Below are 17,292 nucleotides of genomic sequence, written 5' to 3' on the forward strand. Positions count from 1 at the left end.
CATGTTTTGAAAGAATTTCTTGTTCATTCTTGTTTCATTCAACCCCGTTTCAGAATCCTGCTTAAGGCATTTCTTCTGTTATTTTTTTTCAGAACCAGGAAGGGCGCTCATCCTCGGTTCTTGCTGAAGCAGCAGTATCCATACTTCACACGTGAGCTCTGAACACACAGTAATTATGGTATGAAACATTCTACCAGTATAAGCCTGCTTTGTAGACGTCATTGTAGATGTCAAAGCTCTTGACAGTGTAGTCTAATGTCTGGTGTAACGGGCAATGTCTACAACTTGTAAAAATTAATTTTGTGGCTATAATGTTTGTGATTATTTTAAAATGCACGTCAACTACTATTTAGAATCGCTGTCTAAATTGGCAGCCATTTTCCTGGTGGATACAGAAAGTGAAAAAGCGCATGTGTAGAGATTTCAGTGCACCTTAAATGTCCCAAATTTGCTAAAGCCAATCCAAAGCCCTCCTTGTGGTGCACTTCATATCCCATGTACAGTTTTGCGTAAAAACAGCTAAAAATTTATGATCAATTTAAACTTATTTTAATGTTTTTAAATGCAAATATTCTCAGTTTAAGCTGTCATATTTAGAGTAAAATATTTTGTAACAATTATATAGCTACCAAAGGTTTACAGAAGAGCTTTTTGCTTTTGGTTGTGCACCTTCTTATCAAAAGAAAAATGTTGTTAAGAAAGGCAGAAGAAACCCAACTATGGAAATTAGCAAACCCTAAAGCTGCGGATACAATGAATGTTTTGTAGAGAATCTTTTGCTGATTTCAGTTCTAGTCAACTCTAAAAAAGTCTATCGACGTAGAATGCTTACCGTGAGGCACCTCGTAATACTAGCCAAAACTAATGGGCCCTGGCTGTTGGCTTTTCATTTGCAACAGTGACAAATGACCCCACATCCACCGGCAGGGACATAATGCAAGGCACCATGTACAAGCTAGCCTCATGATAAAATAATGTTTTCTGAACAATGGCATTACATTTCAACCATGGGCTTCACCAGGGAACTTGTATGCATTGTTCTGTGATGTTTGCAGTTCTTGTTATTGCTATGTGGGGTCATTTAGTCTAAAGGTATGTTTATAAAACTCCAAATACCACCAAACCTTGCAAGTGCTGTACCATATGAATATTTTTCCGTAAAGCAAAAAGAATAATGCAAACGAAAATAAATGGCTTGGGTACCCAACTTTTATAAGTAGATTATGAGCCGCAGTACGGAGGGAACTATATTATGAGCCGCATTACGGAGGAAACTATACATTTTGCATTTGGTCTTCCTTGATATTGAACCTTCCTGCTCAGCTCAAGAATAAGGCACTAAACATTGCAGGTAGCTACCTTGATTGGAAGTTTGATGCAATACTAAGAAGCCAAGGGTTTTAAGGTTCAAGGAAGTTTTGTGTGGTTGAAGTGTTGCACACCTAATTGCTTTCACTGCACAGCATGGTTAGGCTCTGCAGTGAATCTCGAAGGATGTGTACTGCAGTTCGGCAAAGTGAACATATAATTGGTTTTTTACGAAGTTTTGGGTAATCAACTAGCTCTAAAGTTATAACTGTACTGAGATGTGGCTCCTGACTTTTTAAATTGATGTTTTAACAATCGGTGACACAAGTTCAAGGAAATTATCAGCTGATGTTGAGCTTCAATGGAATGTCTCACAGAACCGAGCTTGGAAAGCACGAATGTTTCATACCATAATCGTGTGTGATATTGTGCAATATGTGGTCTCACACCTGCTGCACCTGTGAACCGAGGATGACGCACCCGTTTTGTACCCCTTTAGGTGGGTGCTTTTGCAGAAGATGCTCCTACAGATTGGGGTGCTAAGAAGCACCCTAGGATACTTTTAGGCGGAAAAGGGTGTTTATAAGGCACCTGTCTTCTGGGGTGCTTCACAGAGGGTGCTCCTGCGGCGACAAAATCCAAGCACCCTAAAGGGCGTAAAATATTCAGTTTTTAGGGTGCTCCTGCGGCGACAAGCTGAAGCACCCTTTTGGGCGTAAAAATTTTTAGTGTGTAGGCAAAATGACTGACATCGCAGCCAAGCCACTGCCATTTTTTTTGCGGACCCGGAAAGACTGACTATGTCATAATGAGTGTCACCGCTCTTTTAAAACGTATCTCATAGCAGGACGCTGCGAAAATTTTGCACTCCAACGGCAAGCGGAACTTCTGAAGACTTTTCTAGGAGCAGTGGGAAACAGAACCAAACCGGCGGGCGCAGATGCCGTATACGAATATGACTACCTCGTCTAAGAACTCCCTGCTCACTTCGACGCCGCGGGATCAAAACCGATCAACCGTGTCCAGTTTCGAGTCTTACGTCAAGAAAATTCAGAATGGGCGATCGAGTTTGCGCGCCAAGTACAGTAGATTGGTCGACAATGCAACCTTGGCTCCGAAGAAGCCTCCTCACTCGTGGATCAATTCATCATAGGCCTTACGTCGGACCGCACCGGAGAGTGCTTGCTGACAGAAGGCACGACAGTGACGTCTGATAACGCCATGCGACCCATCCATAACATAAGTGAAGCCCAGGAGTAACTGCAACAGAATCGAGCAGCTAAGGAAGAAGTAGTTCAATCCACCGACGGGACGCGACAAAGGCGACTGGTTTGATTTCCACGTCGCGAATTTCGCTGCACTACCCTCAGAACTACAAGTCCGTCACCATTACGTCCGGTCTTTAGATTCGACCGAACCAGTGGTCGGCGCTCTCCGCTTACAACGTGCGGCCGTTGTGGCGGCACTTCGAATCCCCTCTAACATTGTCCAGCCCTAGGGAAAATATGTTTTAATTGTGGCAAACTAGGCGACTTCCGGAAACTCGACCGGTCGCCACGTCCTGCAACCCCACATCCTACATCACCTCCTGTCAAAATGCACACACGACTACCGGTATGAAACATCGAGGCCCGACCCGACGAAGATGAGAAACCCGCGGCTTGGTCAACATGCAACTCCATCACGCCTAGGATTCCAGGCTGATATGAAGGCGAATGGAACTTTGATTTCCTTTCTTGTACATACAGGATCGGCAGTTTGAAAACTGTCCCAAAAATATTTCAGCGGTACTTCGCCGTACAGATAGGACTTAAAGCTTCGCCAGGAATTCTTAAAAACTACTCAAATCGTATCATATCGTATCGTATCGTGGATGCTTCACAGCAACTGTCCAATTTCGAGATCGCCACAAGTCTCTACTATTTTATGTTGTGCCAACAAGCAGAATCCTGCTTGGAATTGATGCAATTTACGTTCCCCGATTGACACTCCCAGAAGACCTGCTCCGAAGCTGGCAAACTACTACAGCCCCTGTGAATCATAAGAAAATAGAGCAACACCAAAGCATTTCTATACAGAGATGTATGTCACTAGGAAAGGAGTCAGAGCCAGCAGGCTGCTTGCAGAAAAGAGCCAGTCTGAAGTTCAAAATATGGGTAAGGTGATTGAAGAACGTATCCCTGAACTACAGTCTCCCGTATCTGAGCTAGAAGAAAGCACACAGAGAGAATCGCTCCTGTCTTAACAAATGCCGCAGCCGAAATCACAAGCAGCAGACCTTCGGGAGGAATTACGAGTCAACTCATCTGAACTTGGGGAAGGCACAACAAGGGAACTTCGGCATTCTCAAGAGGTTAAGTTGTTGAGGCCTGGGATAGACGACAAAAGTATGCTTGCGGCACAGTGCCACGCCTTGAAGACTCACGCAGAAAACAACAGACAAGTTGCGGAAAAGAGTAAATCACAAATAGAACAAGACAACGCTGATCTCTAGCAATGGTGCGCGACCGTTCGAAACGATAACGAGGAAAAGAGACCGCTGTAAGAAAGAAAAGAGTTTAAGGTTGCCCTGCTGTCTTCTGAGGTTGCTGACCCTGGCAAGGAACTGCAAACATGCGTAATTCAGATTGAGGAAAGCCGCCAGACGGAATCCTAGCTGATAGAGGATACGCGAACTCGTAGGACAACAGGAGTCCCCTCATACCGGCAGAACTATGTATTGCAATCACCCAAAAAGAATAAGAAGAAAAGGCGAAAAGGCAAGTGAAATGGGTGATCCCTGGAATCAAGGTGTATGTGCATTTGTTCTGCAGGGATATGCAAAGTTCCAGCAGTGAAGGGAAAGACAGCGCCTCGCAGAGTCCTTTTTGTCCAATCTTGGCCAATCTCCTTCGGTGGGTGTGCTGGGCTAGACAATCATGTGTCGAGGATGCTGGGCCGTCGCCGCGAGGTGTGCACGCACGAGCGCTAGGCATTTTATTTTTTTAGATGCAGAGCATCTGATCCACTCGCCTTGTCCCTCCGGCGTAGTCGTCGTCGTCGTCGGCGTTGTCCGCCCCTCCCCCATTCTCCTCGCCGCGCCAGCTGCGCTCTCCGCCGCTCACCCCCTCTCCTCTCTGATAGCGAACACTTTCTCGCGAGGGGCATTGGATTGGATTGGCTTGGATTGGATTGGCTTAGCTTGGCTTGGCTTGGCTTGGATTGGATTGGATTTGGATTGGATTGGATTGGATTAAAGTCGATTGTGTTGGATTGTGTTGCGTCATAGCCGTGGCACGTTGCGTCATAGCTGCGGCAGACGCGCTGGGGCCGGCGCATGTGCAGTACTTTACTCTCCTTCGGGCGCGCTGCGCATATAACCGGTGTGCCGTTCTCCAGCGAAGCAACATCCACGCTTGGCTCAAACACCTAGAGTCCACGCCGCTTTACAAGTACGCCAACGTCGTCATCGACTGGGACCGGCTTACGCAGTCCCCTCAACGTTATGCGCGCTATAAAACGCGGTCTCTTCGCCGCTCCGCCTATGCGTCGCATCTACACAGGGGTTCCCGCGAGGGGAGGTGGGAGTTTTTTTTTAACTGCAGGTCTCTCACCTCAATCTTGGCCAATCTCCCTAACTGGGTATGCTTGGCTTCACAAACGTGCGCAAGGGACGCTTGGCGGTCGTCGTGAGGCACGTACACACGATCGCTAGGCATTTTCTTAGTTTTGTTAACTACCGGCTGGTCGCCGCGAGCCCCGTGCTGCCGCGTGTACGCTCGTCAATTTCTTGGTATTTTTAACTGCGGACACGAAAAATTACGACTTGTTAAAGAGCTTCGCTGTTATAGAGCGACCGCCGCGGCCGGCAAGGAGACATATCTGCTACCGGTGCTCCAAGGCGTGGCTTCCTCAGTGGCTGAGGTCTCTTGCATGTCGCTGGGCTGCATCCTTACGGGGAAGAGCTGGTGGCCCTTAGGACATATCGGAGAATGTTGTAGAGACATTTCTCTAGAAGCTTGTTAGGTGAATCTATTGAAAAAAGGTGGTGTACTACTACAACGAGCCTGGGCACTGGGGCCTGGCCTACGCTGCGAAGTATCCACTCGTTTTTCCCCGAGATGGAGAGGGGAACCTAGCTGGCGAAAGCTGGCAGGATTCAGTTTTTCAGGCCGCCTGGCCTCCTCCGTCACTTATTACAGGCTTTCTTCTTTGTATATCGGTACTCTCAGCATATTCTGCATGCGAAATTATTTCACCTACGTCCATCGTGGGTTTCAACCTACTGCTTCCTCGGATTTGCCTGACAACGTGACAACCCTTGTTGAAAAGAGCAGTCTATTTCTCAGCTTCGTGTCTGCAGTGACGCTAAAGGACTTTGAAGCCGAGGCTTTCTGAAGCGGGCGGTATTTATTTCAAAGGGGTAGTGCTTGATTGCGTGGCAAAAGAGTATTTCCAGTTGCGTGAACTCACTGTCGAATTTAATTTGGTCCAGTGCGAAATCGTACCAATAGGTTTTGAGGGTATGGTATGCATCGTGGCACACAAAAGCCGAAAAGTGGTACTCAAACCATTTATTATCGTTAATCGTCGACTCCTCGAAGCACACATTTTAATGTACCAATTTACTGTAATCGTACCAATAGGCTTTGGGGGTATGGTATGCATCGTGACACACAAAAGCCGAAAACTGGTACTCAAACCATTTATTATCGTTAATCGTCGACTCCTCGAAGAACACATTTTACTGTCTACAATTGGTAAATTCTGTTCTGCATTGGCGCAGCTTCCACGGGTGAAATGGGGAGCGACATCGCGGTCACGCTTTACACTTCCTTAGCTTCTCACTCTAGTAAATAGTGGGCTCGATGAAGAGAACGTCAATATCTGCGTACGTGTATCCGTCACAACCAAAAAGCGGACCAAGGATCCTGCAGCTCGTTACGATGTGCATAAGGACGCAGATGCATGCATGCATGCGTAGAACGCTTCATACACCTTAACTCCTTAAAGGGACTCTGCAACGCTGCCGGTAAAGGAGGCTTTCACTCTACTTTGCATCTGGAAGCACTGCGAAAGCTACAGTTATCGCCAAGAGGCAGCGGCACCACGTGGTTTGCTCGTTGCAGCAGATCTGCCTTGTGCTTCTCCTTTGCTTTTGCGGAATTTTTTCCAAAAGTTACCATCCCCTATGTTCATAGCTCCGACCGAAAGGAAGCCGGCCAACGGCCGCTACAGGGCTGGGAAATAGCGAAAAATGTTTTCATCCAGTTTCGAAGTTATCTGATTGGGACAGAGAAGTTTTTCTGGGCTGAGATATTTTGCGCCCGCTTATGCCAAGTACTAGATGTGTTCGTTGACTATGTTCGGAAAGTATTTGAGATTTTAAAAAAGTTGAAAGTGTTACAGGGTTTCTTGAGCACCTATGGCAGCAGTGAATCCTGCCCCAAAAATGGTAGAACCCCACATCCCTGCTAGGAAACTGTACGTAGGCCGTTAGAAGCGTGAGGGGTTTTGGCAGCGACGTAGAAGGCTATGCTATCGAGACAGCAAGCATGGTTTGTTCAGCTCGTCAGGCACCTATTGAAGCATATGGGGTCTGAGCTGTCGCTGGTGGGTGATGATAGCGTTCTTTTCTCCCTCACTTACCTCCCGAAAAAAGGCGATAAATCGCCACGAATCCCTTCAATCGGGCGAATGTGCACTAGACTACTGACCCACACTGATGTACACGCGCACACATAAAATCCTTTGACAAGATGGCGTGTAATAGTTATTTAACTGATAAATGGTGCTTCGAATGCAGAGTGTTTTAATAAAAACTCTATATATTTTACATTGTGCAAAAAATGAGTGCTGGCACACAATACTGTGCAAGCACTGTTGAGATGAGTGCAAATGGTAAAACAAGTCTTTATTGTGTATAAATCAACACAAAAGCCAGCAAACCTACACACAAAAAGATTCCAGCCGTGTAACAATTACTGAAGAATGCTTAACAAGAGGCAGAAACAGTAACCATATACACTGGCAGCCAATCGCGACGTAAAAAGCAACTACGATGACAGCTGAACACTGGCTTGGATGTAACGAATGCGGAAGCACCACTTTCGAACTGCAGTGTTGCGGGTGCTGTCAGAAAGTCCTGGGTACCTGGTGAGTGGTGGGCCGCAGGGGCTCGGTGGCATCATGAGGACGACAATTGGGGGGACGCGCGCTCAAATTACATTCTGCATTATCGTCATCACCATCATCATCACCACACCACAATTTTTTTCTTTGCGGCTTTTATTGCGACAGTATTGCCAGCTTACCACCTCAATTTCACGTGAAATTCGTGAAGCCTGTTGAATAAAACCTCATCCAAAATTTTTGTTTAGTACAGAATCCCTCATTTTTCACGTTTTTGAATAGCTTGTGCACAGTTCGACGTAGAGCAGAGGGAGGGGAGATGCGGGGCATCCGACATCCTGACGTTAGACTTTATGTCACGATGTGGGGCTTAGCCTCGTCAAACGGTAGCTACAGCGCGAGGTAAAGTGAGTGTGAAGTGGCCGGGGAGGTCGTAAAGCTCACCTTCAGAGGGGCCATGCATACAAAATAAAACTTTTATTTGAAAGATTTCGTGTTTTATAGTGCCACAGCGCTCGTCCGGCAGCAAATGGCGTCGTCTTTACTGATAAATAAATAAATTTAGGATAAATCTTTGGTTTTCCCTCTTATGGTGTTTCTATGACGTCTGCCATGAAGTCATAAGTGCGCGTATTCAAACGAAATTCCACTGCGCCACTCGGCTCTGCAGCCTTGCTTGCCGTCAGTCCTCCCAGATGGCGCTACTATACTCAGCCACGAACAATTGTCCGCCGTTGCTTTGTTTTCGACCGTATTTGCACCTGGCACCTGACTTGTTTTTGTTACTGTAGAAAGTAATCGTTTCGTGAAACATGGGGTATCCTCGACAAACACGGTCAAGTAAGACAACTTCACTTACGCCAGTCGGCAAGTGTCCTGTAAGACAACTCCAAAGGGACGTACTGCTGTGCAGCTAAAACAAGCATAGCGCGCACACTACCAAAAGCAAGCAGTGCGCATCGGTACTTCTATGTTTACGTGTATTTTCGCCTTTCCTTGTTTATCGCACCATTCAATTACTGCTGTAAAATTAATATGCATTACATTTAGGCGCAGATAGCTCGCTCGATAGCTTATAATGCCTGCCTAGTTTGCTTTTGCTTTTGGCGGCCTCAGCCGATCGCACAGCTAGGCATATGACATTATAGGTTCCGTTGCAGGAAATGACCTAGTCTGTCTCATTTCCATTCTCTTTTTTCCCTAATTGTGCAGCTTATTTGAGCGAAGTGTGAGTTAAACTTGGTGTCAGTAGGATTCTAACGAGGCAATCTGTCGAATGAACCAGACTTGCGTTTTGTCTGCATGGCCCCTTTGAAGTTGTTTCTTCTCTCCTTCACTGTGACTGAGGATCTTGGAAAACTGCCTCGTAAGGAGTCAGAACTATATTTACGGTAAAATTAGGCAGCCTTAACCTTGACCTTGACGACATGCCGAACTCATTGCACCCAAAGGTAGGCATGCGGCTGCCGACATTGCTAAGCGCGATCTTATATCTAACTGCAGTCCGGAACATACCTGGGTCCGTATCGGCTTTATAATAGCGATGGAATGCTGCATGATAAAGCTTCGCTTGCAGGGAAGTAAACAGAACATTTACCAGAACCATACATAGCTACTCACCTAATTGGTACTTGGGTAGGTTGAAAGGCCAAAGTGGTTGTGTAGGGCCCACTACTTGTCCCTAAGCCCCGTTTGTAAGTCTAAGGCGACAACACACTGTCAATGGGCCCAGTCACCATAATGTTACGAAAGCGTGATCGTCTCTAATTCTGTTGACCACGGGTTCGTTCCCCACCCATGTCTAAAGTTGCCAACTTGGTTCTACCTAATTTACTTTGCTTTGCTTACAGGAACTTGACGGATAAATATGAAATTAAACTCTTGTTCTTCGCGCCCTCGGTCATTTTGAACCACGCCTCTTGGTCAGGACGGCGCATTTTACACCCCCCCTCCCCCCGCAAAATCTAACGCTTTCGCAGTAACCACGGCGGCAAAATCAACCTGTAAACGCCGGTCGAGTGCAAATGCAAAACACAGTTCTCGAGGGTGCAATCTAAGGAAGTTCAAGGAATCGAAAATGATTCTTTGTACTTTGCCATATACAATAGATGTGTGCTGATAAGATCTAATAAACGTTCAAGGACTAAAGTTTCAATCATTGCAGACAAACATGCAAGATTTCGTTTAACAGGGGCTTTCTGATGCTGCATTAATGGCTTAATAGCAGCGGCTTTATGTAATTGACCCTTAAATTGCGCTTATACCCAATGAGATAAAACTTTTTGCAAACGTTTCCATGGTTATGTGGTCGTATAGGATATTCAACATAACACAATTTGTTCTGATATAGTTTTTTTGGGCGATTAGTCGCAGTCGTTTTCTGTTATTTTTTCCACGTGGAAACACTGCAAACGCGCAGGCCGGAACTTGTACAACTACACGGTGAACTCTCTCGGAGTCGTAAGAGAAACTCGGCGCAGTGATACAGTCGTCTTAGCGGCCCATTGCACTACATTTTTTTAGAATATCTACACCCTAATATGAGCAAAACTGCGCTCGCCAAGTTGCCTTTGCCGCAACGTATATCCCTCTTACGGGCACTGAAAAAAACCGCGGGGACAAAGTGGAAGTAAAACTGAGTGACCGTTACAACATCTAATTTTGCAGTGCTCATGGCAGCACAAAATGTATGGCCTACTGTCATGGTTTGCAGTACTTTGGCACAAGCGAGCAGTTTAACACCGATGGAAGCGGTGCTGCTGGACACACATCTTGGTATTCGGTGCGAAGGGCGGTGCACGGGCTCGTCGATTGTCACTTCGCAAGCACAATCACGGAAACCACCACCCGGCACCTAGCATATCGAGGACGCTCCCAGAAGACTTAGATGTGGCTGGTGGGTCGGCGATTGGCACAATGCTCGGGGCTTTCAGCAAAACGTGGGCCATGAACCCGCTCTTCCGCAGGCTTCGCCGGAGTATACGAGTTACTGAACTAATATAGAACTGCACGGCGCATTGAAGGACTTGTTGCTTCTTGACTGCTGTTTTCGGACCCTGCTCTTCTCTTCTTCTGGAATACCACTAGCTTCTCAAGGCCCTCATGGGCTGATTTCAGTTTGTTGTGATGGCCTTAGGCACTCGACTGACTTGTCCTTACGGAAAATTCAGTTTGCGTAAACCTTGTATGCGCTGAGTGTTTTAAGGGATCCTGAATTGCAACCCACTTTGCAGTCCGAGCGAGCACTCATTTACAAACTCATTTACTCCTTCCCAACATTTTTGTCCTCACTCGCTTCTTCTTTTCATACACAAGGTGCCGGACGTTCTGCTGCCTCTCACTTCCTCCCTCTCGTCTTCTGCTGAAAAGTGCAATGTCTTGCACATCTTTGCACCGTCCTAGTGTCTCTTATTTCTCTAATTGTGAGACCCATTCCCATTTCGTCTGCTCTGTTCTTCACTGCGAGCATTGCGCACACACCTCATGTACGACATTTCTTTCATGAAGTAAAGGAAATGTTTTGACTAACTCTTTATATTGTATAATTGGTTCTTGGAAATGTTGGATTGTGGGGACGGCATTTTTAGGCTACCATAAGCACCAAATTTATGGTTAGTTTTCAATGGCTGTGCTTTCACTTGTTTCATAACCTGCGTATCTAGGAACTTTAAGACTGCTTGAACTGACCAAAACACACTTTGCAGGCTTTCCTCCTGGTAAGTGTGTGGCATCGCGTGGACTATGAATTGTCATCACTTTGAATAAATCAGTGTTCTTAGGAGCAATGGGTGCAGCTTTGAAAGTTGCTGTGCGAACGCGCGCTGATCAGGCTGGATTTGCTTTCGTGTCCTGTTCGGGCACCCCAAGGTCACGCCTCCGCTTTTGCACCAGGGTTTTCCAATTGCAGACAAAAAACACAGTCGTTATCACAGCAGCGGAAATGTTCACTGCACCAAGCATCCGGTAGAATTCGTTGTACGAGCCCATGCCGTCGCGGAAGAACCCTGCAAAATATAAAATATACAGGAACGGTGGGCTAGACAACGTGAGCTGGTTATTCTCCCTCTAGGGTAACATAACGAAAATCCGGACAATAGGATTAGTGAAAGAGGGATGGCGAAAAAATAAAAATGTTCAGTGGTGCGTACACTCGCCATTTTACAGCAAACAGAATTCGTGTACTGTTCAATTCGATTTTAATAAACTACCCCTTAGCTGGGTTGTAGAAACTGTTTTTGTGCCATTGTTGCACGTTTAACGAGAAAAGTTTTTTTTTGTCTTGAACAAAATGAACGACGTGGGTGAATCGTTCTAATTTTGGAAGCCTGAGCAAGCCAAGGACAGTGTCTGGAATACTAAACATTGTTAATAAACAGCTGACTATAATTACGGATAAGGACCGTTTTGCCGCAGGCCAGAGTACATTAGTGGTCACTATTAGACAAGTATATATAGACTTAGTTACAAAATCATAGGCGGCCAAAATTTAAGTATAGAGTATATAGTTTAGAAGCGAACGAAACTCAAAAAACGAGTGCAGTTTTAACATGAGTGAAAAGTCGTACACACGTGAAAAACAACAACGAAGTTTGCGAGCACGACGGCAAGTTAACTTTTTTTCATCAGAGAGGATAGAAAAAAGTTTAGTGATGCGAAGAAGTAAGACAATCAGAAAAGGATACATGCTGTACCCTCCCACCATTTCCCGCATTGCCTGAATTCTTCATATGTTACACTCTGTCGAAACCAAAACCATTTTAATATGCCGAAATAGTTAAAAATCGAATTACCGAAGGCTCCAACATTACAAAATAGGCACAGCTTGCCCTCGTGGTAGAAGGCTGAAGAAACAGCGGAGTTGGGAGTCGACGTAGGTTTTTCCGGTTTTGCTAAGTTTCGCAAGATTTTGGAAGGCTTCGGCGCGATACTCGGGGTTGGATCGTAGCCCATGTGTTCTTGAGCAGCGACACAGCGGCGTTCACTCTGCGCTTCTTCTTCCTCGAGAGTTGCACACTTCTTCGCACGACCCATGTTCTGCGCTGGTGTAAACGATGTGTCTAGCGCGGATTCATGACGCGCTGTGTGTATGATCGCTCGTTCTTTTCAGGTGGAGATTTGTGGAAAGGGGTATAGGGGAAAGTGTAAATGCGCCTGCTATCCTAAAGTGACGCGATGAGCCTCTGGCAGCATTTAGGTTCACTGCACCTTCGAGGTTAGACCGGCGACTGCGCCGATGAAGCGCTGTGTTCGTGTCGCCGCGTCGGCGCAGTGACGTAATAGCTAGGCGCCGCTTGGTTATGCCTACGCAACTGCCCGAAGGTCGTGCGGGGCGCCTCGCTGTGGGACAGTTTCTTTCTTGGTATCTTTTTTTGCTAACGCCAGCGCACCAAGGTCAAGCTTATACCGCTCCACTGTTAAAAGTAGAGTACAGTTATTATGGTAGTTGATCTAGCATAAAAATATGCGAAGGCTCTAGACGCCCGCTAAATCAATCCTAATTGACGATATTTTCTTGATATTTTTAGAATCTGTGACCGCCTCGACCTTCCTGCTTGCCAACAAAGCGCTGGGCCTGATCCGCACGACCCTCCTGTTTTCACGCATGTTCATAGCCAGGTGTAGAGCCGCACTTCAATCTGGCGTCGCCCTGGCAACGTGGGCGCAGTGTCATATGGCGCCGTCTCCACGCTCCCTCCGCCCTGTCTTGTTCTGTGCTGTTCAGTCGCTCGCTAGGTTGACATATCGATGTGAACCGACGCGATAGGTTTGCTGGCATGCCCCATCGACTGCTCACGCATATTATTCAAATCACATACTACGTGGCTTGAACTGCCAAATGTGACTGCAAGGGGAACTGACTGCGAAATCACCGCAGTGTTCTTTTCCATAGAGTTACGAATATCGCACGGGAAAGGTACACTCACCGATTATTCGGGGATTGGTTAGCCACACGGGCACCATAGCAGCACCGAAGAGGCCAGTGCAGAACGCCACGGCATCAACGCCCAGGAGTTGAGCGAGGAGGATGCCACGAACGGAGGCCGCAAAGCCCTGCGATGCGGATTCGGCGACTCTCAGGGCGAGGATGGCCCCAATAGTTCCTACATAGGGGGTCGCTAAAACGCACAACGCTATGAGGACGTAGGACGTGGCGTACAGAGGCCAGCGACTTGCAGGGCAGAGGTCAGATAGTGGTACGAGGAACAATCGCCCTATAAGCTGACCCACCGATGTGCTCGTGACAAGGTTCATGGCTATGTTCAGTGCTATTCCTTTGCCTACCGCAAAGTCAACAATGGTGGTTCCGAAGGACAGAAGCGAGTATTCTCCCACCATCGTCGCAAACATACAAACATAAAATCCGGGTGACTTGAAGACAGATCTTGCTGCTTCCTGGTATTGTCCTTGACGAAGGGCTCCGTTTGCATTGTTTGATTTCTTGAGGCCTTCAACGAGGCTTTCGGTTGCCTTCAGTTTTGAGGAAGGCGGGTTCATTGCTTGGGTCGGAATTTTTAGTGTTCCGTTACTGGTGATTTCTTCGTGAAACAACGCAGTAGATTCTGATTCCTTCTGTGGAGAAATCGATGTCGCGTCCACATCCGATTTAACCGATTTTTCGAACACATTTGCCGATAACTTTCTTCTGAGAATACTGAGGCACTTAGGAGTGAGAAAATCCGGATTCCTGAGAAGCATGCTGAGCGGCACAGAGTGCCAAAGGAGGCCTCCGGTCAAAAGCAGGGCGCCGTTGAACCCGTACGCCGAGTGGAAATAAGTAAACACTGCGGGGCCATACATTCCACCCGCCGCCCAAGCGATAAAGGTGAATCCGACAGCTGTTCCCTTGTACTTGTCGAAGAGCCTGAGGTTGAAAACGATGGCAGAGGTGACGAATGTGCCCATACCGCAGCCTGAAAGAAATGAAGGTTTTTGCTAAGATTACTTGCACAACTGTCAATCCCAGCTTACGGAAACAATTTCAATACACACATTCGTAAAACAAATTTTTGAGTGTTTTAATACGACACGCAAAGGAAGCAGCAAGAGACAGCTTTGTAAGTAATGGACGTTTTGACTGCGGCCGATACCTAAACCTGTGCTGTTGTTTATCTTTACACGGATTGTATACGAACTTGATGCATAATTTTCTTTGCAATTCTGGGCTGAAGGTAGCATACATCTTAAAGGAGCACTGACACCAATTTTCGGCGTTAATATTATTGCACAGTTCGCTTCCTTCACTCAACATAATACCCTGGCTGAAATATGAGCGGCCTGCGACGCGAAGAACGTAGTTCAATTGGATCTCATTTATCGCGCCGACGGAGCAGCGCGCGGAGCGGCGCTCAGCAAATGGACATCAGCGTGACGTCAATCCAAGAGCGGAAAAGAAGTGACGCGACAGCGCTCGTCAAAAACTCGTGACGTCCCTTCACGCGCGCGACCCCACGAGCGGCGAGCGGGCGCAACACCCTCTCAAGCGGGCGCCGGTGACGTCCGCACAAAGCGGTGACGTCTGTCCGGGAGTCTGTCATATGCGCCGTTCGGGATGAAAGCGCGGGAATTTGAAACAAACGATTTTCAGGCCGTTCAATGTAATTAACTATCGCGCGCTGAAGTATTTGAAGGGCTGTTTCGGGTTCGCCAGACAATTAAGCATCGATAAAAACAATAAAAGTGGAACATGAAATTTTCGTGTCAGTGCTCCTTTAAATATTTTAACCATGTGCAGTTTTATTTACCACAATAACAGCTGTAACGCAGTTTTGTTTATATATTCGCTTATCAGAATATCGGTCTTTTGGTGCCCCCCGTTTTTTGTGTGTACTTGACACCTTAAATCGTTTACCCTTTCGCATGTGCTATACGTCTTTTTAGATGCGGTGCATCTCTTGCTCTGAGGCATGTCCCTCCTGCGTCGACGGCGTCCGTCCGCACGCCACCTGCGCATGCGCGACTCTCCTCCGTTTGTCTCTACCACAGCTATGTGCAACACTCTCACTCCGGCGCATTAGCATAACGACAGCTGGCGCGCTTGGTTGGCGCGCGCTTCGCTGCGTTAACGCTGCGTTAACAGCTGCTCCGGTGCGCATGTGCGCGCATGCGCGACTATCCTCCGCGGTCTCCTCTCCTTCAAGCGCTGTGAATATAAAGCGGGTGTCGCGCTGGGTGGTGGCCGCTAAAACACATGTACTCTCTCATTTCGCGTATGCATGTGCATGAAAATGTAAAATTGCCTCCATCGTCCCGTGTATGAGAACATCCGTATGTGATGGAAGGCATCCTACGCGTTCACAATACGTTTCACGCGATGTAGAGAATCAACCCAATGTAAACGCCAATTGAACCCCCAGATGCGCAGCATCACACCAGGGTTCCCTCGCGGGAAGATGGAGGCAATTTTTTTTCTCACATGTTAATTACTGTTCGCTTGTGTGGAGTACCACAAAAATGAGCAATGTTACTACACTTAATTTACTGTAAAGGAAAGCCGTGTCAGCGGTAACTAATTCCACGCAGGGTGTTCATGCAGCACCAACTCTTGAAAGGGTAGGGGACAGTTCTGTTTGTTGCGTGTTTGCATGATGAAACAACATTTACACTTTATCATATGGAGGAAAGAAATACAGTTCTTCTTTACTACATACAGCTACCTTCACACAAAACTTCCACAGCTCTAACTCACGCCATTATAAACTTGGCTCGTTTCTTGCATAACTGATCATGATAAACAGTTGCCGTGTGTCACATCGCCTTCGCTTTTAAAATTGCGTAACCAGTGATAAGTAACAAGTTCTTTCTTCATGCGTATACTAAATAGTCTGCTCTATTCGCACTCTGTGATGACGGATTTTTTTACAGTGTTACGAATCGGCCAGCGCCGCCGTACTGTCCCGAATCACTCCTCGGCTGTGCAGCGAAGCCACTCGTGCGCCTTCGAAAACAGGCGCAATCATGTCGGCAACAAGTTGCGACAAAGCCGCGTCAGACGCTTTGCTCTCAGCGCATTTCAAAACTTCGGCGGTTGGCGACGAGGCTCGTCTCCACGCACTTCAAGGACACAGATGCCCCGCCGATCGCAACGGAGTCCTCCTCTCTCCCCTCTCTCGGACTCAACGTGCCCGAGGCTATGAACGGCTTACGAACTCTGGAAAGAGTGTTGTGCGTGTTCCCGCTTGTTGCGTTTGACCGTTATCGCTTTTGGGTATAAATAGAGCTGCCCAAGCGTTGTAAACCATTCCTGTTAGAGCAGCGAATCGATGTTGTCGCTCTGCTCGAGTCCTGTATTGTAACCTGGCCCGTCGGGGCATTGTTCTTTGGCTTCGGCTCACCTCTCGCTATGAAGTAAACAGTCACGTTAGCCTACGGCTTCTGGACTTCTTCACGGCTGCAACAGCGACTGGCCGCTCGAATCATACACGCTACCACTCGTATGTCGGAGGCCACGGAGCTTGGATCAGGTGCCCCCGCCCGGTCGCAACAACAGCGAAGCTCTGCATGTCTCGGTTTTTACATATAGCGTGCGTAGATAAATATGTGTTTGGTTGCTTGATTTATTCAAGCCTTTAGTGAATGGAAATGTGTCCAGAACGACTTGGATAGGTAATGAAAGTGAAGGAAGGGCAAGTAGTCGAAGTTCTTCATCCGACAACTGGATGTCTGTGTGAGCACTCATTTTTCATGATGTCCATGGCGCAAAGGCTCATCTTGATCAGGATAGCCGTCACAGGACTACACTAATGTGACAACTATAATTTCCCACTGCTTTCATAAAATCAGTGTCCTGATTCGGACGGTGTGTAGGTTCTTCTTTTGGAGGTATTCTCGTTCGAGTAAAGCGGCATTCCTCTTCACAACGTGCACAAACACGGG

General features: G+C 47.1%; 1 protein-coding gene across 3 annotated transcripts in view; it reads right to left on the minus strand.

Annotated features, from left to right (window-relative positions):
• Positions 1-7,186: 7,186 nt before the first annotated feature.
• The window catches only part of LOC144146992 (monocarboxylate transporter 9-like), a 48,354-nt gene continuing 38,248 nt past the window's right edge, over positions 7,187-17,292 (minus strand). For all 3 annotated transcript variants that reach the window (XM_077678988.1, XM_077678987.1, XM_077678989.1), the window contains 2 exons: positions 13,344-14,330; positions 7,187-11,423 (listed from right to left, as the gene is read on the minus strand). In XM_077678988.1, coding sequence (XP_077535114.1) covers positions 11,245-11,423; positions 13,344-14,330 — 1,166 coding nt within the window. In that variant the 3' untranslated portion in view covers positions 7,187-11,244. The remainder of the gene's footprint in view (positions 11,424-13,343; positions 14,331-17,292) is intronic.

The sequence above is a fragment of the Haemaphysalis longicornis genome, unplaced genomic scaffold (assembly GCF_048455015.1).
Source record: "Haemaphysalis longicornis isolate Haplotype H1 unplaced genomic scaffold, Haemaphysalis longicornis Haplotype H1 scaffold_7, whole genome shotgun sequence".
Lineage (NCBI taxonomy): Eukaryota > Metazoa > Arthropoda > Arachnida > Ixodida > Ixodidae > Haemaphysalis > Haemaphysalis longicornis.